Here is a 27,051-nt window from a genome sequence, read left to right on the forward strand (position 1 = left end):
CTATGTGAAATATGAATCCAGTTTGTGCCCTGTTTGCTGTTAGTGTAGTCATCTAATACTGTATTTGCCTCATCAAACGTTTAATTTTGGTTTTGGGTGGTCTGTGTTCATGTGTCAGGTGCAATTATTATTTTGAAATAAAAGAACAAAGATAATCTAGTTCTGATAGCAATACCTTACATTATAACTCTCGGACTCCGTTACCAATTACATTTTAACATACAGATTCCAACCACAAAAATTAAACATTTTTAGAATCTGATTTGTCAAGAAGCAAGTTGGAAGCCAAATGCCATGAAATGCAGCTGTAGCCATAAGCCAAACACTCTGCCTCAAATGCATATCTTTTGAAATTCCAACTTTAAGGAAAGAAAAAAAAAAAAAGAAATCTTTTATGGTATTACTTTATGGGAAAATGTCTTAGTAAAACTAATTCTTAAGTAACAGATTAACTGGAAGTGCTGGTTAAATAACGACACAATGAAGTTAGAAGAGAGGATCACAAAACACCAGCCTTTCTAGAGGTTAAACTTTAGTATAAAGACACATTTAGTGAGTCTTTCCCTTGTACCAAAATACTGTGTCTGAACAAAAAAAATAAACAGACCTTTTCAAAACAAGAAATATGAAGATAAAATCGCAGCATCAATATAATCTCATAGTTATGACTTAAAGTATTTAAAACAAATAGTATTTTTCTATACTTTTTTAAAAATCACTACAGACACTGCAAATAAGGCTTATGTGTTTATTTAGTGGAATACAATGTGACAACGACTGGTATATTCCTATGCGTTGTTTTCTATGCCTGCTCTAACAAAATGAATTTTGATACAGTTACATTGTGGAATCTTCCAAAGCTCTTTAAATTTACATAAAATAAGTTTTATTTGGTTTTGTAACGACTAGGTCATACAGCTGGAACAGGTTTCCGTATATGATTAGACATATACCATGATATATTTGCTCAGTTTAAGCCCCTGGAAGGGTTGCACTTCAAATTCCTTGATAATTCCTTTGGGGGAGATGTACTACGTGGGACTTATAAAAAGGTTCTCATATATGCAGACAGCCTCTTCATCACTACTGTGAGACATGGCAAAAAAATCATTAGTGAATAACGAGGCTAGGCTACTAAAATTTATTTAACAATTTTCCTTCTTTTCATTTTGGAGACCCATTGATATACTGAGAGAGAAGAATTTGGCCTTCTGCTCTATTTCTTATGAAAGGAAGCCTTAGGAGTAATAGCTATTTTTAAATGATGGCAGATATGTCTCATCAAGCCATGCCCCAGCACTGTCATATTTGCTGTTGATTCTTCTTACTGCAGAAGTGATATTAAATTAACTGCTATTACACGGGGCTCTCACCCTGCTTCCCTATCTCCTCTCCTAGTCTTGAAGTGTTTGCCAAGTTTTAAAAACACTTTTGTCATGAACATGCATGGGGTGTGCTGAAGAAAAAGAAAAGGTAAACCAGAGGGCAGCTGCTGTGGATACTCTTTAAAACCCCAAAAGATATTTAACATCCTATTAAATAAATAACTTAGAAAGAAATAGAAAGGGATGAAGGCAGAATGCACAAGCATACCATACTATTTGTTTTGTTAGAACAATTTTACGCTAACATGTTTACATTTTTTTCATATTATCCAATTCTTCCACGATGCCACGCCCAAAGCTCCTTTGGTTGTGCATATGATATGACCCAAGTGCTTTCCAGTAAATGCTTGCGTGTCTTACTGCTCATTGAATCACTAGGCTTGAATGAGCAATGAAAGTCTTTGATATGAGTTCGTATTCCATAAATAACTTTCCCGAAGATCATTCAACAGATTGTTCCATGTCCTTTAAGTTCTATCTCAGAGGTTCAAAAACAAGAACATAAACAAAAACGTAACCAAAACCCAGCCACAGTGTTGTTCATTTAGGAATAACTTCCATCCCATTTAATCTGCCTATTATCTCGATTATAAGGCATGACACAGAACTAATTAAAAGAACATCATTATGTCAGCAGTGAGTACAAAACCTTCAAAGACTTCCTTTCTTGCAAGCAAGCAGACATCTGCAGTATGTCTTTGCCTTTTGAGCTACTGTGTTCATGAAGAATACCAACTAGTCCTGGTGAAAGAGGCTTCGGTTCTGCTATATCCACAAACATTCCTTCCTCTATGAGTGGACCACCATTGGAAGAAAATGAGCTGAGGTGTTTTTCCTTCTTGTTTTCTGTCCTCTCCTGGGAGCTCCTTTTCCATTCAGTGCCACATACATTTGCCTCCCGTTGTGCTGCCAGTTAAAGGATGCATACGTATTGTATCCATTTTCCTCTATCCTCTCCTTCAGCTTACAGTCATTGTTAAATTCTTTCTGCAGGGGGAAAATAAAATCTTTTATTTCTGTGATGATGATACTTAATTCCATTTGATACAAACCATCCAGAAAACTCCAGTTCAAGAGCTTTGTTCGCTGATATCATTTGTACCTAAGTTGTGCACTTAAGACATGTTGCCAACAGCAGAAGAGTAAAACTCATAACCACAAAGCAGATTCTGTGTTTGAAGGCTTATGATTCATTTTAATTGATCATCATAAACACATGTTAGGGCCCCTTTAAAAAGCTGGTATGCTTTGAATATGGCATGGTTTAAGTGCCTAGAATGATTGTTAAGAGCATGCATTCTACTAGTGGTATTTGTGATGAGCCAATGATAAACAATTATGTTATAATACTTTTTTTCAGAATAAGGACCATGGGGTCTCATGGGAGAAATAGAATTATAGGAAACCCTGTGTTTCTCAAGTTTGCAAACCTTGCCTGTAAATCCATAATAAATACATCCACATTGGGAAGAAAGCAGATCTTATAGGAAAATCATAATAGGTCTAGATACCCAAGAGACCAGGGAGAGATGGAGGGATGTCTTCCTTTCTTAAAAATACTAGATTTCTACATTTTGTTAAGTATTTACAATTTTCTATAAGCTGGAATTTTAATAGATTTGGCTCTGAGCTCTAGGAATGATTGAAAACTAGGACATGAAATGCCTTGCTTTATGAATTACCATATCAAAGAAATTACAAACTTGGTGACTATCACTGTGTATACTATATAAACCTGAGGCTTTGATCCTTGGAAATTCTACTCAATAGTCAGAGTACTTTGGCTTTGTTTCAAGTGACCATGTGTTTTTAGGGGGAATCTTTGGGACAAGAATTGATGTTTCCTTCATTACATAAATCTAGTATCTCACTCTGGAGTTACTGATGTAGAGGAGGTACCTCACTAATCTCAAAACTCTAGCTTTGGAAATGTCCCTCTTCCCTTATACCCACACTAAAGCAGGTTAGAAGCCAAAGAATTGGGGCTTTTGCTCCTCTGGTTCTACCTTTTTCCGATCCAAGCCAAGGGTATTATAGGCATCTTTCATTGGCCTCAACTGGGCAGTTCAGTTTTTCTCACCTCGGGATTTAAAAAAAAAATGTTACTAAATTCCCAATTCCTGCATGTGTGTATATTTAAGTATTCAGGTTTCTGCCAACTAGATCTTAATTTTGAACATTATCCGAACTGTCACAAACAGGTATATTTTACATTCATGTTTCCAATTTAAGCTTTGTTTCCTGGAATTTATTTATCCAATGTGCTTCACTTCTATAAAGTAATATAGAAGTCTAACATCAAATGGTTCATTTGGTTTAAAGTAAGAGGGAAAGGTAAATTATTTAAGGTAAGAATTTTAATGTGACAAAAATTCCGAATTAGAAAGGAACTTAAGTCCTTACTATATTGTTTTTTTCCCCCCCATTTATTCACCTTAGTTTGTCGAAAGCTATATGGCTTTCAAAGCAGAGATGATTTTTTACATGTATAGTTATATTCATTCTAATAAAGTGGGGGAGTTTAGAGATTATGGGAGGATTGAGGTTTTCTAGATTACTTTATTTTTTATTTTTATTTTTTAAAGATTATTTATTCACTTTGAGAGAGACAGAGACAGTGCAAGTTGAGTAAGGGCAGAGAGAGAGGAAGAGAGAGAGAGAATCCCAAGCAGGCTCCATGCCATCAGTGCAGAGCCCAATGTGGGGCTCAAACCTATGAAGCCATGAAATCATGACCTGAGCTGCAATCAAGAATTGGATGCACTTACCTGACTGAATCACCCAGGTTCCCCGGAGATGACTTTATATTTGCAACAGAGCAGTGTATAGAAAGGAACAGTAGATGTTCAGTTATTTTGTCTCCCCAAAATAAATTTATAGAGCAATGTCTCTTAAAGTATACCTATAGGTATACCTATAGCAGACTCCTAATCTCAAGTGTTTTTTAATATCTACCCACTTTACCTCAAATATATCAGAATCTTTGGAGGAAAGACCTAGGAATCTATGTGTTTATAGCATTTAGGCAAATCATCAATATTAAAGTTAAAAAAAAAGTATAGTCTAGAGAAAGATCTCAAAAGTTGGGTTTTGGTAGTTTAAAGAAAGGTTTTGAACTTCCTCAGGATGCCTCATACATTTCTTTGGTCCTTAAATCAGGCTGTATGAGAGCCTGTTTTATTTAAATACCATTTTCTAACTTACTTAATGCTGTTAGTCATGTGGAAACCAAGAATAGCATAGATAAATTGTTCAGAGAAGGAATAATGAAAATATAAGAGAGACATACATTTCCCAAAAGGGAACAGAGGAAAATATTCAATACAGAATATAATATAGAGCTGGTTTAATTAATCACTCTAGGTGTTGGCTTAATATTTTCAAGAAGGCTTAGGATGTCAGTGTAAATCCCCTGAAAAAAGATGATAGGAATTTGTAAACATTGCCCCTGATTTACAGAATTATATTAGGTATGTCCTCATGAGTTTTGATGGCATACCCTTTAATGCAAAATTCCTAGTCCTAGTTCACTCTGAATGGCACATTCAATTTGAGTGGGTTTTTCATTTAATTTGAGCAAGCCATCATATTTTACTCTTCCTAGCTGTGATGCAAAATTGCAAAAACAATGCACTGTGGTTAGAAAATGGGCTTCTTTCTGAAATGGACCGGAAATGGAGGGTACAGGCTATGATGTGCTGAACTGCTAGGACAAGTGGTTAGGTTTATGCTTTTATAACTCTGCTCTGGAGGGACTGAGTGCTGAGGATATAGTGCGGGACAAGGCAGACCCTGCCCAATTTAAGTTTACAATAAATTGGGGGAAGGTAGTCAACAATATACACAGTAATGAGAGGATTTCCAATGAATCCTACCGCAGAAAACTGAAAGGGGGCGCTATGCTAGAAGGCAGTGGCCATCTACTTTAGATATAGAGATGGGACCAAATAATTCAAACATCTTAGAATTCAAGGAGCAGAATAGGCACCGTATATGAGCTGTGTTGGGACAGAAGAAAAAGTGGGGAAATGAGAGTAGTAAATATTTTTATGACACTGTTGATTTAAGAATTATCCATTTTTTGAGCTGCCTGGGTGGCTCTGTTGGTTAAGTGTCTGACTCTTGATTTCGGCCAGGTCATGATCTCACGATCTGTGGGATTGAGCCCTGCATCAGGCTCTGCACTGGGTATGGAATCTGCTTGAGAGTCTCTGTCTCCCTCTTTCTCCTTCTCTGCTTGTCTGCTTGTACCTTCTCTCTCTCTCTCTCAAAAAGGAAGGAAGGAAGGAAGGAAGGAAGGAAGGAAGGAAGGAAGGAAGGAAGGAAGGAAGGAAAGAAGGAAGGAAGGAAAAAGAAAAGAAAGAAAAGAAAAGAGAAAAGAAAAGAAAAAAGGAAAAGAAATATCTAGAAATTACCACAGCTTTAGTGTACCTAAAAAATCTAGAAACGTGATTTAATCTTCCCAGTGATTATGATGCATACTGAAGTTTGGGACCTGCTGGATCTAGGCAGGCATTGCAATTGTCCTTATGCTAATCAACAAAATAAAGTTATTTACACATTTTGAAGTGATAGTCCTTAATACTTGCTATGAAACACTAGAAACATATGTACTCAAAGCATTGGCTGGATACCAGCTCCACATTGAATTAATGACTGTTGTCTAAGTAAATAAAAATATGGAGTTGATTGAATGGCACACAAATGGTAAATTTCTTAATCTGTCTCCCCATCTCATATTTTAAAAGAATGCAAAATACCAAGCCCCTGTTTTATCTTCAGCTCTAAAACACACACAGTATATGATTTCTACTCAATTTAAGATCTTTGTTTTCAATGATTCTTCTCCAAGTTGTCTGCGGCACCCGTGCCAATCTGACCAGATGCTTCCGTGAGAGTCTGACCCGTTAACAGTTCAGAGCACAGACTAACGAATGCCAGCAACAGCTTGTGTGGTAGACTGATGGGTGAACAACAGAGGAAATTACAGAGTTGCAAGAGCCGCTTTGCCAGCCCTTGAAACTCTGGTGACCAGCCCACTGTGGCTCTATTTACTAGCAATAGAATGATAACAAAGCTCTTCAGTGTCTGAGGGAAACATTCCAAAACTCTGGTAATGATTTACTGCAGCAGACATGGAAAATTAAAGCAGAATACTTACTGAGCCATAGAGTTTCCCCTTCTTGTTCATGGCTAAATAATAGTTGCTGTTAATGGCTTTGACGGCAACAACTCCGATTTCCACTGAAGTTATCTCCAGGATACCTAAACCATACAATGGGAAGAAAAAAAAAAAAAAAAAGCTAAACTTAAAGCGTCAAATAAATTTAGGTGAAAGAAAGAAAATCAGAAGAACTACTGAGTTTTAATTTCTGATAGTTCTAAAATTAGTAGATTTTAAAAACTGGGATAAAACCCTCCAAACCTCTTTTGATGTGCCTAAAAACCCAGCAATTATATTGAAACAATAGTAACTCTTTAAAAGAATTCCCCTGTAGTTTACTCTGAGCATATAAGGAAAAATATTGTTTTAATTAAAATACTTCCTTTGCTAACTCTACATTTTCAACCCCATAAATATTGAAACAACTCTATCTTAGCCTAGGTTTCACAAAAATTTATCAGAGCACACATCTGTACTATGGTATTAAATTAAATCCATAGCATATGTCAATAATCTGTCAGATTTACCTCAATCTGTAAAAACAGTGGTAAACTATTTCTCCTTTGTAGGACACTCAGATAAACTAAATCTCTTGGCTACATTTAACTGATAAATTCAGTTTGAAAAAATGTGTTGACATTCTGAGATACAGAAAGACTGATCCCAACATCCACATTGTCTGTAAAATAGCAAAATCACTACTCTGAGTTGGGAGAATATCCAATATTCATCAGCACTTTTAAAGGCTTTTTCCCCTCTAGAAAGAATGGAAAACTGAGGGTTTCTGTAACTGATAGACAAGAGAACTTTTCTCCTAATACATATGTTTTGGTTCATGCATCTAAAGGTAATTTTCTCTGAAACATTTGTAGGTAAGTAAAGGGAGAGCATTTGATATTTTACCCAAAATCTGTTTTAGGTTAAGAAGACCTCAGGTACTAAAACTACTTCTTATTCTAGAGTTCTTAGGAAAGCTTTCTCAGGTGATTAGCAGAGGCTTCTGGATCCAGAGTGTCTGGGTTGTAGTCTGGCTTTGCATTTCCAGTGACCACAGGAGGAGTCACTGAACTGCCTGTGTTTAAATTTCATTTGTAATATGGGCAACACAATAGTTCCTCCTTCCTAGTCATGCTGTATGGAATAAATGAGCTAGTATATATAAAATAATTAGAAATTGCCTACAGCTAGAGCTTAGTGCCTCAAATATTATTAGAGAAAATAATCTTCCTCTCACATTTAATAGATTTTGGAGCTCCTTCTTCACCAAACTGAGTAAATCCTGAACAGAACATACAAATTCCCATTGACTTAGCCCATAACATCTTTTTTTTTTTTTAATTTTTAAAATGTTTTATTATTTCAGAGAGAGGGGGACACAGATTCCGAAACAGGCTCCAGGCTCTGAGCTGGCTGTCAGCACAGAGCCTGATGCGGGGCTTGAACCCATGAACCATGAGATCATGACCTGAACCGAAGTCGGACGCTTAACCAACTGAGCCACCCAGGCGCCCCTACTTAGCCCATAACATCTTAAAGGTGATTATATGTTATCATTTATTATATATCAACTGTCATAAGAAATGCCATTCTAAATGTGTTCAACAAATTGGGTGTTTATATGTATACTTTCCTATAGGGAAAGGGTGGCTTGTTCTTAAGACATGAATGCCTCTTTCCTCTTCATCTGTCTTAGGTTGACCAGCCATGTGGAGGCCAACAGAAATGTTTGAGTTCCCGCACTGCAAAGCTGACAAAACCAGAGAGCTAGACTATATGCCATGGATCATTCTGTCCATGTATTTTGTAGGAAGCTTCTCACCTAACATAGCACACTCCCTCACTAATAGCGTGGGATAAATCTCAGTTGGGCAAGCTCAAACCAAGGACAGATTACAAAGGGTGAAGGAAACCGTATCTGTATTTTTAGTATTGCTTTTCCTTATGCAGCTAGTTGCCCTCAAGGTACATACAAATACACCCACTTATTTGCATATTTTAAAATATTTTCTTATAGTTTATGTCTTTAATTCTCACAGCAATCCTCTGAGATGGGTATTGCTATTCTTAATTACAGATGAAGAAAAAAAGCCAGAGGATATGAGAGTATATAACTCACACACAAGATGATGAAGTGATACAAGTCAGTAATGACAGATTACTAAACTTCTGGCTTTCAGACTATTTAACTCTCCATCCCTGACTATTTGTCTCTGCATCATATTTCCCCACTCTTTCCCATTCTCTCAAGGGAATCCTGTTGGAAAACCATCTGACAAAATGACTCATCAAGATAACAGTCTTTAATAGACATGCCACAGAGGAAAATGTCTAAGTATCAGGGAAGGGAATCTAATATACTTTATGTCACAGGCAGAAGATACAGAGTGAGGCAGCAGGTTAAATTCTGGGGCAAAATATTCAGGCCGGTATTTACTTTGCCTAAGAAACACGTAAGAACTGTCAGTAAATTGCAAGATGTTCCTTATATATGCTTTTATAGGTGGAAATTGTTAGAATGAAAGATTGAAGCAAAGAATAAAGCAGGATTTTTGAAGGTGAACAAGATTAGTGGGATTAAGCTATAGCAAAAGACTGAGTTGACAAAAGAAAAAACTTTGTGATACAAATGTTACCAAATCCTTGACCAGTCATTTCTGAGCATAAATGCTCAGTAAACTGCACATGATATATCATATTTAGCTTGGAAATCCCTGGATTTTTCTGCTTTGCACAAAATAGAAACTCAGTATTTAAAGGATCCATCAATCAGTGAACCATTTTCCCCACTCTGTGACCAGTTAAGACTCATGTGAAAAGGTTCACTATGCTTCAAAATAGAAAGTGGGAAGACCTAGATGATTTAAGGGTCTTTCAAATTCTGAAGAAGAATTTTTTGGGTACACGATATACCAGTAAATTATAATCTGATAATTTTGTGGTAATGAACAATGACTGTCTTTATTATAAACATCTGTTAATGTGAAAGGGACTTTCTGAGGGGCTCAAGTCTAGAGGATTAGTCCCTTTTTCATAGAGAATCTCTCCAGTGTTCTCTGTTCTTTGGTGAGGGTGGTCAAGTCTTCCTATAAAAAGTATTTTTGCAAAGGAGGTCCAGAATTTTGCTTGATGGTTGTTAGACTATTAACTTAGTGTATTTGTTTATTTTGGTTCAAAATTCAATGCCAATTAAAGGACGACCTCTTAGGGGAAAGTAAGTGAAAGACATATAAATTTTCTGTATTTCTTACAACTTATGTGAGCATACAATGATCTCAAAAGTTATAAAGTGTTGTTTTGTTACTCAAAGAAACTAAAACCTAAAACTTATATCATCAGTGAAAGGGAACATAAATTATATTTCCCATTCATATAGGTCAGCTCTTTTTTAAATTTAAAGACATATTCTTATAGCGAAATTCTATTACTTATATTAAGTTGTAACAACATCAGTTTTGATGTCTCTTAAAAGATGGATATCCCAAGTGGTATTGTATACCTATTTAAGAGCTTTTGGACAGTTGAATTCAAACACATAGGAAGACCTTTGAGGAGAAGGGCACTCTTTTAGGAAATGGGAACATAAATCAAGTAAGTTATGGCCCTCCTCAATCAGAATCTATTCTCTATTGGGAGTAAAAGACAAATACACAGAGAATTACAATAAAACACATTAAGTGATGATAAGAGCTAAGGTGGAAGAAAAATAAAAGTAGTTCATATTGGTGGTGGCTCCAAGGCTGACTTCCTCTTTGGAGATGAGACTTCAACTGAGTTTTGAAGGTTGAACACAAGGCATTCAGGAGAAAGGTGGGAAGACATGAACACAAGCATTAAAGTGAAAATAGTATGATGTTTTCCAGAAAAATCATAAGTTTGATTTACCAACTAGAGAACAAGGAGCAAGGCAGAAAGTCAGAAGAAGTGAGAGTAGGGAGTTAATAAGGCTCAAGGTATCAACCATGGGGTATTCTGGCAGATAGGAAGTATTTTATCTAAAAATATGTTACTTAAAAACCATATTAAAAGGGGCGCCTGGGTGGCTTAGTCGGTTAAGCGTCCGACTTTCGCTTGGGTCATGATCTCGCGGTTCGTGGGTTCGAGCCCCGCGTCGGGCTCTGTGCTGACTGCCAGCTCGAAGCCTGGAGCCTGTTTCCGAGTCTGTGTCTCCCTCTCTCTCTGACCCTCCCCTGCTCACGCTGTCTCTCTCTCTCCTAGAAATAAATAAAAAAAATTAAAAAAAACCATATTAGAAAAAGCCAATATTTAGCAAATTCATGTACGTAAATAATAGCAATCTGTAAAGTTTATTCTGGATCATATTTAACATCCTAAATAATAAAGTTTGATTATTGGCATTACAAGTGATTATGACATAAGTCAGCTCTTGTTAATGAGAAAATTCTACCTAAGAATGCAACATCACCATGGTAATGGGGAGGATTTTGCAAATTGATAAAGTCCAAATGGAAATAACATACAAGTCACGATTTTCATGTAAATCATCTTTTCTTTTAACTTGCCAAGGCATGAGTTATGTTTTGATGAATCACTGAGTAGTTAATCTGCAAAGGGCCATTCACAAGTTTCTTTCCCAGCTTAGGCTTCTTATCCTTCTCCAGAAGAGAAGGATTTGACTGATTTTCTCCCCAGCAATCATGTTGGACCAAGAATACTTCTCTTTTTGGGCAATTAGAATAAACAAGCTATTGGCCATCATGGTAACTTTCTCCTTAAACATTTTTTCATGGACACAACAGGAGAAAATAAGTAAAAGGCAAGTAAAACTTTAATAAAATTGATAAAGACAAGGGGAAAACTAGATATAAAAAATAAATGCAAAATTCCATATTATCTCATAAATAAACAGAACATGAAAATGTTAAGGAATCCTAGAGATTATTTTTGGCTAATATCTATTAAGCAACACTGTGTAGGATTTATGTTAGCTCTTAGAATGGAGGATGCAAAGACAAGCAAGCGCAGTCTTTACCATCAAGGAGTTTTAAAACCTGGTAGAAAAAGGACACAAATAATTCAAGTAATTACAAACAAAATATTTTAAGTGCTATATCAGAGGGAAAATACATCATCATGGTTTTAAATAATAAAATTGTTGTCCCGAAAAAGATGGTTGATGTTCGGGGTGAACCTTTCAGAGGTAGTATTTTAGTAGGTGAGAATTTGAAAGGTTGAGGGGAATAGTCTGTGTGGAGAAGTGAGTAACTAAAGAAACACATGGCAGAGGGAGAAGGATTCAGTGTGTATTTGAACTATGGTTGGCTCTCCCCACCAGTTTTACTTTGTGGGGACCACTCTCGATAAAAGTATACACTGTTATTTTATTTGAGTAGCAGTGGTGCTTTCCTGGGTGAGGAATGTATTTTTCAAAAACTTTGTTATGAAACTTGGAAGTAGCTCCATAAATGTCAGAGTCTCACGAATTCAGGATCTGTCACATCTGTTATTTCACTCTGAATAGGACATACATACATAGTTCATAATATGTGCTCAATATATTTTTATTGAATGAATGATAATGAATCAATTAGTGGGCAGTCCAGCAACTAGCTGAGTAAAGGAAAACTCAGTATTCATTAAACACAAATTTTTTTTCTTTTGATAGCAAAGTCAAATTTGTAAATCCTTGAGATAAATTAAGAACTCTACATCCAAATAAAATAAAAATGAAAAAGGAAATGCCAAAATGTGTATACTTCAAAGGAAAAGTCAGTGAATTATAAAATATAAGTATTTGCTATTTATAGGCAATTATTACAAATCTGAAACTCCTTTAAATTTTCTTAATAATATATGTATGGCTCTTCTAATCTTCATTATTAACATTGTGAGAAAAGGAATGTCAAACACGGATCAGAAAGGCTATCTAGAACATGAGGTTTCAAGGAAGCTTTCTTGATTTAAGAAAAGCACCATTTGGGGTAAATTGAATTGAAAGACAGGACTAGCACAAAAATCAAGAACTAATACAGAATGACTGTCATGTATCATATACTTTTAATATTCATATCTCAGTCTCACAAAATATACCAGCTAAGCATTATGTTCTGTACATGCTGAAACTGGACTTTGGGGAAATTAAATCAATTGGTGAGTACGCACTCACCTGGGGGAGGGTAGGTTCAGTGTTTTGTATTCAGGGCCCACTGTTTTCCCACTAAATCAGGTTTTGTTGAATAAGGTTGAAAAGAGCAAAACAAAAAAGGCAGTGATAAAGACTGTTTTACCTGTTTTGAATACTTTTCTCCATATTCTAGCACACTCTTGATTTTTAGATTTCAAAAGTATTTTAGAGAAGCATACCAATTAGTTAACACAAAGAGATTAATTTTTATATAGGTGAATATTCTAGGTAATTAAAGTTTTATAGCTTCTTAGACTTTATTTATTAAAAAAAATAATTTGGCACCTTTATCTTCAAGGTCATTTACTTTCTTGTTCAAATATGGAGATTACTAACCAAAATTTAATGTTTTTCTTGATGACATTATCTGTAATGACTTTCTCTGCTGTGAAACTAGAATGCTCTAAGGAGCTTTTGAGTAACTCCATTAAAATAAGCTGATAAATTAATACCAGGTCTGGTTAGAATTGAGTTAAAATTATGGGCAGGATTTGATGGTATTTCTTTTCTGAATACAGGATGAGATTTTGTGTAGAAATCCTAGAATCTCTTTTTGATACATTATTTCTTACACTCCAGAAAGTGAAGTTCTATACAAATGTGCAAAATTCTAGTGAAACATGATAATATTTAGGTCTATATTTAGAACACATTATGTTATTTTTTTCTTCCATATTTATGATAAAACAAATATAATTTTTCTATGTTATAAAAATTGTGATAATTTGCAAACAATCTAATGGGGTATAATTTTGCTTCATAATTACCAGTGTTGCAAAAATTATACAGCAATTATTATTTCAGCTGGTAGTTCATTTACACTCTTGAATTTCTTGAAAACATGATTCCACTCCTGGTTTTTGACAGTGAAATGCTACATTACATCGAGGAATTCCAATAGATTCTAGGTTCATAAGATTATGTCCAGAAAAAAATACATAGTGTTTTTCAAAACTAAATAATTTCCATCATAATAATTAAAAATATTTCAAATAATGTTTTTATTTCTCTTTAATGTTAAACAGTTATTTTAATTAAAGCCTCAACACATTATGTGACTGCTGAACTCTTACACAGCACAAAGGATCGTCCCTGAATTCTTTGCAAAAAGACTTGACCACACTTCAGCCTGCCTTCCCCCTGTAGTAGGCCTTGTCCCTAAAGGTGACCTCAGGTTTCCATGCTAAGTCTTTATTTAAGGAAATGCAGTGTTCTCCAGCTGCAATTATACATTGTCCCAATCTACCTTCCCAAACTATTTTCAGTAATTCCTCACTTATTCCTTTTCATAATTTTTCATTTCCACAGACTCTCAACTCTTTTTTTCTCACCTTTCCCACTTATCCATAATCCTTTGTTCTCCCTTAGAAACCTCAACTGTCTTTGGCTTAGCTGGAGTTGAGCTCAGTTAATATTGTAGTCTCTCTCCCTTACTACAGTAGTGTGAATAAAATCTGTCTTATCACCTTTTAACAAGCATCTGATGCTGTTTGTTTACTTGACAATTACATGAGCTCAAAAAATTTCACAAAACTTATGAGTAGAAAACTGTTACCAAATTCATGGGTAGCATATACCTGCAAAATAGTCTGTTAGTAGTGAATGCCAAAAGGAAGAAGAGAATGTGTTTTTGAAGACCGAGAAAGGAGAGCACATAGCTGAGGAGTAGCATAACTGTGTTAATAGCTCTTAGCTTAAGTAGCCCTGTTTGGAATTGAATACTTACTCAATTCAATAATATCAGAAAGTACATCTAGACTCTAGCTTAACTGTCTTGAAAGAATGTCAAAGTGTTCCTAATTGCTATATATTGAGAGTAATTGGACAGCAACATTTATGATACTAATTTTATTTTTTGTATTGCCTATTTATATTCCCATTTCATTTCTTTCCACCCTGCCCCCCCATCATCCGTCTGTCTGTCTCTCAATCAAACACACAGACACACACACAAAATGAAGCAGCTAGTAATTTCAGACACATATACACACAAAATTTTAAAGTGAACATCACAGTCTTATTTTACATGATGAAATTAATGAAAGAGTTTAAGCATAGAGAGGGAAATAGCTCTAAAAGAGCAGAAGAACTTGGCTTAACATCTATATGTTACCAGCTATGTGACCTTGAATAAGTCATTTATAATTCTGGAGTCTTAGTTTCCTCATTTGCAAATTGGAGCTAATTGTGTACAGCTCATAGGATTGCATAGAATCTGGAGAAGTGGGTATTGAATAGGTATTTACTGTCTGCTAAAGTTGGCTCATTTTCTATATAAGTGGTTCCCAAACTTAAGCATGCATCAGAATTATCTGGAAGGTTTGTTTAAACACAGATTGCTGGGCTTTTTATTTAGTAGATCTGGGAAAGCACCAGAGTATTTGAAATTTTAGCCATTTTCCAGGAATGCTGATTCTGCTGGTCCAAGGACCACACACTGTTCTATACACTACAATTCAGAAATGGAGCAGATATTTTATATAAAAAAGCATTGACAGAAACAGAGAAGTAGAACCACAAACAGGAATAGACACACATAATGGTAGCAGCCTAACCTCAATGAAAAAATTTTAAAGAATGTGGAAAGAAGTACTAGGTTTTTCTTTTGTGTATTTTTTAAATGTTTATTTTTGTATTTTGAGAGAGAGAGAGAGAGGGGGAGAGAGAGAGAGAGAGAGAGAGAGAGAGAGACTGAGTCTGAGTCTGAGTGTGGAGCCAGATACAGGGCTTGATCTTATGACCCTGGGATCATGACCCGAGCCAGAATCAAGAGTCCAACACTCAGCCAACTGAATCACCCAAGTGCCCCTCTTCTGTGTATTTTTGATAGGTGTGGGACTCAACATCTGCATAACTAACCATGTGGACTTGGAATTTGTGTACAAATATACCTTATTGTTGTCTGTAGGCAACGTTTTTTAGAGATTTGCAAGAAGATTATCATAATCTCTTTTTTCTTCCCCTAAATAAAAATGTTGGCTGAAACTTAAGTGCCTTCAGTTACTCCTTTAAGTATTTTACATGCATTTTCATAGAACTAATTGTGTCAACAGCCTAAAAATTAAGGGACCGTATGACCCCTTATTGTTATACTAATGGCCAAGAAATTGCTACAAATCAGTAGACATTCACTTGATCTGTTATCCTCCACCCAGAGTTAAAGGCATATACTTGCTCTGGAGTGATCTCACCTTCTTTAAAAAGAGGACACCAGAGTGGGCTAATCATTAGTCTCATTCTGGTCCACCTTGTACTATTTTAGACTCTAGATGCCCTTTCAGCATAAGGCAAATGATTTAGTTTCTCTATCATCCATAGTTCTTTGAGATACCCTGACATGCATTCAGAACTCTAGACAGAAACAGGACCTACGTTAGCAGAAAATTCTCTATATAAATATGAAGATACATATTTTTCTTAATTTGTTAAAGACCAGAGCGACCTTTTCAACTGGTGCCTCAAGGACAAATATAGTCATTAGCTTGGCGTTATTGATGAACACAATGGCAAATTCTAAATCATTTCTCAATTTAAGGCTATATTCAATTGGCCTGTATTATAGTTCAGCCATTGTCATTGACCTACCATTAAAAGTACCAGAAACTAACAACACAATTTTAGGGACAGTACTCCCAGTTGTAAATTAATTGTTAAAGTGTGTTAAAGATTAATTTTCTGTTGTATTTTTAACTGCAAATGAAATGTGACCCTGGAGTGTTCCCTGTTGATCATCAGTCAACAAACAGTTGCAGGTGGTCATTTAAAGTCTCTTCACGGCACTGTGCTAGATCAATAGATTTGGTAAATGCAGCAATTTCCCTTTTTTATTTCCTTCTCCAGAGACTGCTTCTTGTCCATTTAACTTGATTGAATTATGTCAGGAAATAATTATTTATCAACATTTTAGTAGGGCCATGTTTTCAAATATTACCTTCTGTGTTCTTAGGCTATATTCACAATGAAATATAGATTAAATGTTTCTAAGGATGAGACTTTATTTGGGATTTTTGATAACTGTCCGTAGGAAATGTTGAAATAAATTTAATTAACTTGCAAAATGAGAAAATATTATATGGTTTACTTTGCATGAAATAAAGACTTAGAAAAGCTTGTGTGCCCCAAGAAATGGGAATTATACTCCCACTCCCAACCACCCCTAATCTGAAAACAAACAAACAGGTAAACAAACTGGAATACTTACATGTTTGAGTAATTTGCTATTATTTACCCAGGATAATTGACATTGGATTCCATTTTACGATGGAATTTTCTACAAAATGGCATAAAATGGAAGAGTTTAGAAAAGGAGGCTGAAGCTGCCCTTAGAAAAGCCCAGTACAGTTCATCTGAATGGTAATAAGGCCATGAGTAAGGCTGAGAGTAGTTACTAAAAATATTTCTTCCTAAAAAGTAAACATTTCTGTATCAGAAAATGTATTTGTCTATAAAGTTTTATAAAGCTATTTATAGTTTTGCTTTTTTTTCCTCTATTTTTTTTAGTAAAACCAATTTTTCAGGAAAATTTTTAGAAAATTAGAAATCCTAGTTTCTTGCCACCACTTTGCCCCTATTCTTATTATTCCTCTTGCATTTCACATTCGGGGAAAAACCCTGAAAGAATCCTATTGTGGCTTGTGTCTCCTCACCTGAGCCTTGAATAGAAGGAAAGTGTGCTATTCTCTAGGAAGAGTTTTAAATACTAACCATGTAAAAAATAAGGAATATTCACTGCAATGTTTTTGCTGTTGGAACACTCTATAGAGAATACAAAATAGTACTAGAAATTTGTTATATTCTAGTAAGAGTCCACTAACTTTCTAAATTATTGGTAGGAATGTCAGTTGTATTACTCCCTCCCCTCAAAAAAGCTAAGTCATTATAGATTATTTTGAGAAATGTACTGTGTTCAATCAGAACTTCTAATTAGTCTAATTTAAAGCACAGATTTTAAAGCCCCCAAATCAACCAAAATTACTAAATAAGAATAGTATCATTTTTAATTAGTGATAAAAATTTAGATCATTTAAGGCTTAAGAAAAAGTTAAGTTTTAGCAAATTATAGAGTGAGAGAAGAGTTTGACAAAATTTAACAATTGTCTGGTTCATCTCTGACTCTCTTGTATAGTAGATGGCACTAGGAGACCCAAGGACACTGAGGGACTTACCAAGCACCTCTCGAAGATTACTTAGGACTGAAATAGTCCATATTCTTTCTACTACACCATGAGGCTTCTATAAACATTTACAAACTATTGGCAGCCAGGCAAAAATGTTATATCTACTTAATGTTTTATAGACCAATTTATCTTGTTCATTACTCAGAAATAATTCATTCTAGTTGATCTCAACCACAGCATTTTCTCTACCAAAGAAGAAAAACTTAAAAGCCAAAAAAAAAAAAAAAAAAAAAAGGGTTAGAGAAATTACTTCATGGCATATTTCACTAAATGATCACCATGTCAGTATAGATACTTACCCTAAAGACATTCCTACAAAATGTCTATTACTACTCAGGTTTTTATGTATTTCTTTAATACAATGAAATATAATATAGACTATCTTTTCTCCTCAATTTAATGAAAAGAATAAAATGGGTCAGTAGAGCACATCTTGGTGTTGGGTTTCTGGCAAGAAAAAGTCTTATTTGATGCATTAATGTGTTCACAAATTAGCTAAGCATGAACAGCCATAAGTGGTTTAAAATAATGTAGACCAAGTTTTAGGATTCAAGTTCAGACTCATTTTGAATGTGAATGTTGATGCTGACCTTCTAGCATAACAACATGGGAAAAGCAACATGGGTGAGGAGGAGATGTTCTTTTTTGTTTTTGAAGTTTATTTATTTATTTTGAGAGACAGGGGTGGGGGGGCAGAGAGAGAGGGAGAGAGACAATCACCAGCGGGTTTCCATTTCATGAACCATGATCATGACCTGAGCCGAAATCAAGAGTTGAACTCTTGGACATCCAGATGGCCAGTAGGCACATGAAACGATGATCAGTGTCACTCATCATCAGGGAAATACAAATCAGAACCACACTGAGTTACCACCTCACGCCGGTCAGAGTGGCTAAAATGAACACATCAGGAGACTATAGATGCTGGCGAGGATGTGGAGAAACGGGCACCCTCCTACACTGTTGGTGGGAATGTAAACTGGTGCAGCCCCTCTGGAAAACAGTGTGAAGATCCCTCAAAAAATTAACAATACAGTTCCCCAATATCCAGCCCTAGCACTGCTAGGAATTTACCCAAGGGATACAGGAGTGCTGATGCATAGGAGCACATGTACCCCAATGTGCATAGCAGCACTTTCAACAATAGCTAAATCATTTGTCCATCAACTGACAAATGGATCAAGAAGATGTGGTTTATCTATACAATGGAATACTACATGGCAATGAGAAAGAACGAAATCTGGCCATTTGTAGCAACGTGGATGGAACTAGAGGGTATTATGCTGAGAAAAATAAGTCAGGCAGAGAAAGACAGATACCATATATTTTCACTTATAAATGGAACAGGAGAAACTTAACAGAGGACCATGGGGGAGGAGAAGGGGAAAAATAGTTGGGGAGAGGGATGGAGGCAAACCATGAGAGTCTCTTGAATACTGAGTTCAAATTGAGGGCTGATGGAGGTGAGAGAGAGGGGAAGGGGGATGATGGGCATGGAGGAGGGCACTTATTGGGATGAGCACTGGGTGTTATATGGAAACCAACTTGAAAATAAACTATGAAAAAAAAAAGAGTTGGACTCTTAACCCATTGAAACACCAGGTGCCCCAGAATTCAATTTCAGGCCCACTTTGAACATGAATGTCTTCCCTGACATTCTAGCGTAGGGAAAAGCAACATGGGCTAGGAGATGATGTTCTAAGAACAGATACTGTTACCTTAACTACATGTAGGATTGGTCGGGGGTAGAGAATATTATTCCTTCTTTAGTGAAATGCAAATAAGGATTGATAATAGAACCCAACACATATCCTTTATTGCTTTTGGCAATTATACATGAGAAATGGAGTGCTATGTATGGTTTTTAAACTCTCCTCTTGAGTATTTTTGTTGTCCTCATCATATCTTCATTTAATACCTATCTATAAAGAAAATATTAGATAAGAAGAATTCTACTTGACACATTATATCTGTTTCCCCATGGGGGATGATGACCAAGAGCTATCTCAATATCATATCTTATTTAAAAACCAATGCTTAATTTGGTTTAAAATAGTATGTTCTTGAGAAAGTGCACATATCCCTTAAGAGAAAACATTATCTCTGTGATCCAGATTTGAATTTAAAAACTGATGGATGGGGCGCCTGGGTGGCTCAGTCGGTTAAGCGTCTGACTTCGGCTCAGGTCATGATCTCATGGTTCATGGGTGCAAGCCCTGCACTGGGCTCTGTGCTGGCAGCTAGCTCAGAGCCTGGAGCCTGTTTCAGATTCTGTTTCTTCCTCTCTCTCTGACCCTCCCCTGCTCAAGCTCTCTCTCTCTCTCTCAGAGATAAATAAAAACATTTTTAAAAATTTTAAAAAGAACTGATGGATAAGGGAAGATTATACGTAGGGCTGGTCCCAAATAATCAACAGGAATACTTTGGAGAGCTTTAAAAAATGCTGAGAGGCAATTAAAATGTGGAGAAATATATATGTATCTTTTAGGCAAGTGTTATTTCATACTCATCTTGGTGCAAGACTTAGTAAACTTTTCTGAATAAAACATGCTGAAAATTTAGTATTTAAGACTAGAAGATAAGTTACACCTACTGTGTACCTGAGTTCTTACACATGTAAAATATTTCTGGGATCCAGATTATAGAAAAAAAAGAGATGAAGAGAAAACCAAAACTGAAAAGTTAATAGAGGTGAAACACTTCAAGAAATAACATGACTGGACTGACTTGACCCAAATCATACTAACTGCAAATACTTCACTTTGCTTAAAATTTTATCCAAAACTGTTAACACCTTTAAAAATTTTGGGAATGGGGCGCCTGGGTGGCTTAGTCGGTTAAGCATCCGACTTTCGCTTAGGTCATGATCTCGCTGTTCGTGGGTTCGAGCCCCGCGTCGGGCTCTGTGCTGACTGCCGGCTCAGAGCCTGGACCCTGTTTCAGTCTGTGACTCCCTCTCTCTCTGACCCTCCCCTGCTCACACTCTCTCTCTCTCTCTCTCTCTCTCCTAGAAATAAATAAGAAATATTAAAAAAATAAAAATAAAAAAAATTTTTGGGAAAAAATTATATTCAAATAAAAGTTTTCTTAACTTCTTTGTAGGATACACTACTTATGCTGGATAAAACTCCACAATATTATATTTTGAAGAAATGTTTCCATTTATGCTTATTTATCAAAATCTGAAAATATTCCCCCAGAAGACTCAATTGATATTATTTAATTCATATAATCAATTATAAGAAGGAATTTGAATTCACTTGCTCAATTCAGTATTGTCAAATAATTATTCAACTGAAATAAGATAATTTATAATAATTTATGATGATTAAAATTCTGGTGCGTAGATATGGGAGAGGGAAAAATGTAAAGTAGAAACTTGAAAATAACTTGTCAAACTTCCTTTGAAATGGCAAAATACAGTTCTAGGCAAACTGGTTGGCTTTTTAGCAAGTCAGATTAGTAAATTAATTGAAATACGTATAAAAAAACAAGTAACATTCAGTTGTTTCATGCTATTTGGTTTCTATTGCAAATGTTTCCTCCTCTCCTACTAATTCTAGATGGCTAAAAGAAAACTCTGATTATAATATAATTTAATTTAGTACAAACATTGAAATATTTCAGTGTAGATTATTCTTGGGTAAGATTCAAAGTAAACCCTGTTTGTTTTCATATAAGAATCTTTACAAATGATATCCAAAGAGATGTCAAATCTAGTGTCATAATTTAATTTTAGGAGGAGATATATTTAAAGTCTCCTTATTTTACCAAAACAGACTCAGAAATCCAGGACCCATAATACAGTATACATTTTTGGTCAATGTTATTAAACAGATACATGAATAGAAACATGCACATCTGTCTTATACAAACCGGTTAAAACACAATTGTAAACATTTAAAAAAAACTAAGCAAATAAGTAAATAAAAACAAACATACTCTGAGAAAGCTCAAAAAGCTTGATTAATCTATGGCAGACCATAGAAATGGGGCTGAGGAATAAAACTCTATTCAGCAATTTTTATTTATGGACAGGTTACAGCTACTCTGGCTGAATTTAATTCTTGATGCAATGATAAAAGAACTATGCCCATTTTCTTATTAAAGAGAAATGTTCAGTATGCCGATTTCAGATTCTTTTCAAAATACTGATCTTGGATCATTTGGCAGAAGTGAGAACTATGGTGAAGAATGAGGAGAATGAATTCGGTTGGAGGTAGAAAGAGTCTCAATTTGCCCTTAAGTTATTGAAAGCATCACTCTTTTGTTGTATGGGCCACATCTGTACTACCAGCATCTTGCCCATAGCAGATGCCCAGTATAGAATCGTGGAACAAATTAATTAATTTATCTGTATAAATTAATGTGCAAAGTACCTGTTTCAGCTTTGGTCAACTTACTTTCCTCTGGGAAGAAGAAAGGAGGGAAAGCTATTGGTAGGTATTCCTTCTTAACTTGAGGGTGTCAGTGTGACCCTGGGTACTTGGGTAAAATCAGAAGCCAATTCATTTTCACCTTGTAGGGCAGACAGCAATGTAGAGGAGTACAACATTGTCCCGCTCCACTGCCCCAATTTTTCTTCCATTCTCAGCATGGTCTCTGATGGTCCCAGAGGCTAATCCCTCACTTAATCTTGGGTATATATATATTTCAACTCAAAGTAATGAGTTGTTACCTTCAAGGACTGATTACCTTATGTAATCCTATGAAAACATTAAAAAACATTGGATGTTTATTGTGTATGAAAGCCACCTACCAAGCGTAAAAAGTTGCACCATGACTTGCATGTACTGGAAGAGAAAGAATAAAATGAAGTCCCAAAGCTAAGTGCAGAATTATTCTTCTCAGTCTTTTCCTACTAAATTCTACTTGCTTCAACCACAACAAAAGTCAAGGTCCACTGTACATAGCTGTGCGGTCACAAGCACCCGTCTGAAAAGCCTTAAAAATGTCCCCTAGCCACAAAGGCTAGTATCTCAGTCCACACCACTCCAGTGGACTCAGTTCACGCCGAAGGCATGTCCTTTGCCTCAGAAACTTGGTCAAGAATGTTAAGGTAATGAGGCTTGCTGCACGTGTCCAAATACAAACAATTACTTGTTGACTCTAAAACCCTGATGAGCGTTTTCACCTTGAGTGCTTAACAGCTTTCCGACATGGTGGGAGATCCTATCTATTCCTCGAGCTTATAAACAGCCTTCTCGTCCCTCTTTGCTTTCTCAGTCAACACTTTAAGTCCGGAGAGGATGACAGAGTCTTTTCTTTATGTTGAGACTTAAAAGCTCCTAGAAGAGCACAGTCATTTCACGCCTTTCCTCATTCATCATCATCAACTCCTCTTTTTATTGTTTCTCTAACCTGCCATTCAACAAAAACAGCCGCTAATAATTATGTTTGTGGTACTAGGCTATGTGATCTAATTGCACAGACTTGTGGCATATGTCTTGTCCAGTTACTCAAACTTGACTTCCAAAAAGAGAGCTTCTGAGACATTTTTAGCTGTCTTCCCACCCACAAACTTCAAGGGATGTGCACAATGTCCTGTGAAATGCCAGTACCTGACCATTGTTTTCATTTTTTTCCCCTTTCAACTTCATTCAGCTTTTCCAAAAATTCCGGCATCCCTGGAGACTAAGGAGTGTACTACATACTGGAATCTGATTGTTTTCTGTTTTCAGTTGCCCTAGCTAGCTAATTACTGTGTACGGTAATAATGTTGGAAAGTGGGAGGTATTTTTGACTTTTAAATGGAAGCAAATCATTGACACACTAAGTGTTTAAGTAGACAGAATTTTTTAACCAATTTATTAGAGGCAGAAAAAATATATATTTTCTTTGCAAGATACTTTGCAAGACGCTTGGTCAGATTCTGCGTGTTTCCCTTAATTCTTACCATAGCCTGATAGTCTCATCTATACTAACAGATATTTTTTTAAAAGATTTAAGGAGAAAACCATATAAGGAAAATTATTTCAAGTAGATCCCTATCCAGAATTATTTGTTGATATATATGAAGAATTGATATTGCAGATGAGATGAAGATTTTGCTTTTACTTTTAGCAAATAGGTACATCTCTTTGATTTCTTTTGACTTTACCAAGCCTAGTTTTTATTATGTTGGTTGAAGCAGATCTCTTCCTAACTGACTGGCATATTTTGATGGTAGGCTTTTAACCTGACACCACTGTCTTCTTCATCAACACCTCCAATCTCAACCAGCACCCATAATGGCATGATAACTTAAGTGAAAAATACCACAAAATGAGCACACACTCAATATCAGAAACATTTGCTTTGACATCTATGGCTCAGACCTTCTAAGTAGTCCTGGCAAAATTACCATCTAGTCTCCAACACAAAACAGCTGTGGTAGGTGGCAAACTCTTGTCAACCCTTCTCAATGGCTAAGTGGCAAGATCTTGTTCCAATTCGTCTTTAGCCTCTATTGAATCTGGACAAACAACTGTGAATTTGTGCCAAATTCCTCTTCCTGAAATAGGCAGCCTGGCTTCCCACGGAGACATAGAGTTTTTAGAGCCTTAGTGTCCCCAGGGTATCTGCTAGTACAAAGCTGGTCTCGGATAAGCCACATTAATAGCAGTTTCCTCTTGTCATTCTTAAACTGTCCTTTTATACTTATGACCTCATCCGCATGAGTTAAATGTTTTGCATATATTTTTGCTACTTCAGTAGCTGATACTCAAAAACTGCAAGTTCTTTAATCCTTCAGTAAATAGCTTTTCAACATTTCCAAAAGTATTTGATTTTCAAAAAGAAAGTTGACTAAAAAGACATTATAAACAAGTGCAAGGAGACAGTAGTAGTTGATACTGCTCTTTCTCAACATATGGCTTATGTTACCACTGAACAAGTCCTCAGCTTTTATCTGTGGGAGCTGGGAGGTTGACTGCTTATACAGTCTCACTGTCTAATTAATCCTTACTTAAAACTCACCTAAGGAAGTCTAATATGGATAGGAAGTTGGTTTCTTTTAGCTGTTCCACCTTCCACCCTACCACACATCTGGGAAATATTCAGCTTAAGGTCAGACCCAAGCCTTTTGGCATTAACTACCTCTAAACATTAAGATATCACCAGCAATTTGCCTCTGCTTCAGAAAATTAAAAGCATATTTGAGATATAAACATGTATATGCCACTAGTATTATTGCAATAATTGACAGCTATTCTTTTTATGATAGTGAGGAAAAAAAAGGATTTTCTCAGATGAAATAGATAGCATAAGTCCAAGTGGTAATATTCTCTTAATATAACTGCATATACATTTTTATATGAATGCTAAAAATGAAGTTTATTAAGTGCTACTGGTTTTCTTTATTGTGCTGTTGTTGTAGTAGGGAAAACACCCTATATAAATAGTTAACAATTTAAATTGTTTACAAGTTAGGGATTTTTTGCTCAGTTGATTAGATATTGTCATTTTCCCCCCATAAACTATTGCCTATTTAGTTTAAGTTAGAAAAAAAGTACTTGGATCTTTTATTCAGACTGATTCAATCGTAGCAGTCATATTTTACATTCATATTCTGATCATTTAAAAATGATCTGGTGAGGCTCCTGGGTGGCTCAGTCGGTTGTGTCTGACTGTTGGTTTCGGCTTAGGTCATGATCTCATGGTTTGTGAGTTTGAGGCTCACATCAGGGTCTGTGATTACAGTGCAGAGCCTGCTTGGGATTCTCTCCCTCCTTCTCTCTCTGCCACTCCCTGCTTGCTCGCTCTCTCTGTCTCTAAAAAGAGGTAAATAAACTTAAAAATTAAAAAATTGAAAAAAAAAGATTTTGTGGCTAACACGATAAACAGTTATGACTGGTAAAATTATTACCATTGGTTATGACATCATTCATACAGGATGTCTAAAGGTAAAAAGAGAGATGGGCAGGTGGAAAGTGACTCTGAAAAATTTATTGGGGAGCTAGATTAAAAATTTTTTGTCAAGATAGAAATTAAACAAGATTAGACATTTCTTTAAAAACATATGCACTGGGTTGCCTGGGTGACTCAGTCGGTTGAGCCTCTGACCTCAGTTCAGGTCACGATCCCGCAGTTGACGAGTTCAAGCACTACGTCAGGCTCTGTGCTGACAAGAGCCTGGATCCTGCTTCGATTTCTGTGTCCCTCTCTCTCTCTGCCCCTCCCCTGCTTATGCTCTGTCTCTCTCTGTCTCAAAAATAAATAAACATTAAAAACTTTTTAAATAATAAAAATAAAAACATATGCACTTACTTTAGAGCTTCTTTGTTGCTGGGGTCTCCCCACTAAGACATTTTTGCTCAATAACTGAGACTCTGGGAATCTGCTTGCATTATATCCATCAACATTCAAATGCTTATGTCTGTTAACTTTATGTGATTTTGGTTTTTCTTAAATAATTGCATTCATAAGAGAAAAAGGAAGAAGAAATTCAAAATGTAGCCTTGTGCCTTTAATTGGAGGCTCCGAAATTTTTCTCATGTGATTTCCATGTTTGGTTCAATGTTTTCTAAAAAAGTAGTGACATTTAAAACATTCTTTAAAAGGTCAGTTTTGAAGACATGTGAGCAAGTTGTACTGAGGGTGTTGTATGTGCAATTAGGGTTCCTTTCTCTGTAAAGCCTTGCCAGCTTCTTAGATGAATGAGGATCTACTAGCTCAGTTTTCATCACCTTCTGTATCTCTGGGTCTGACACAATGCTGTTGATCCCATTTTGCATGCGAAAAGCCATATGGGACTGAGAATTAAAAACAGTTACCGGCCAAGCTATTATAACACACATAACCAAAGACCACCAAGAGCAGAAATCATGCTAGCATCATGCTAAAAGGAATGTGAAACAGTGCCATGAATATTATAGTTACTCAATACCTAATGATTGGTTGATATTTACATGTGGACACTTTGGGGCTGGATCTGGAGATATCTAGGCTTTGTTTCTGATGGTAGTACTGTTGTGTATAAATAACTGAAGGGAAAAAAATACAAATGCTTCCCTTTCTATCTTCCCTCTTAAGAAACAAGAACTAACAGTGTTAAACCCAAAATATGTGTAAAGCAGAAGCATGAACTCCATTTTACCATGGAATACTACAGAGATGTGTTTAGTTAAAACTTTTTACTCTTGGTAGGGAGTCTGTTGATAGTAGTTCCAGCTTTGGCTTGGTAGATAGTGAGCTATATGAATT

General features: G+C 35.8%; 1 protein-coding gene across 1 annotated transcript in view; it reads right to left on the bottom strand.

The window, feature by feature from the left end:
* Nucleotides 1–2,174: 2,174 nt before the first annotated feature.
* FGF10 (fibroblast growth factor 10) overlaps nucleotides 2,175–27,051 on the bottom strand; it is an 80,251-nt gene continuing 55,374 nt past the window's right edge. Inside the window, exons 2-3 of the mRNA XM_039234144.1 lie at nucleotides 6,547–6,650; nucleotides 2,175–2,372 (exon numbers count right to left, since the gene is read on the bottom strand). Coding sequence (XP_039090075.1) covers nucleotides 2,175–2,372; nucleotides 6,547–6,650 — 302 coding nt within the window. The remainder of the gene's footprint in view (nucleotides 2,373–6,546; nucleotides 6,651–27,051) is intronic.

The sequence above is a fragment of the Hyaena hyaena genome, unplaced genomic scaffold, assembly GCF_003009895.1.
Source record: "Hyaena hyaena isolate Hyena2069 unplaced genomic scaffold, ASM300989v1 scaffold_83, whole genome shotgun sequence".
In the NCBI taxonomy this organism is placed as follows: domain Eukaryota; kingdom Metazoa; phylum Chordata; class Mammalia; order Carnivora; family Hyaenidae; genus Hyaena; species Hyaena hyaena.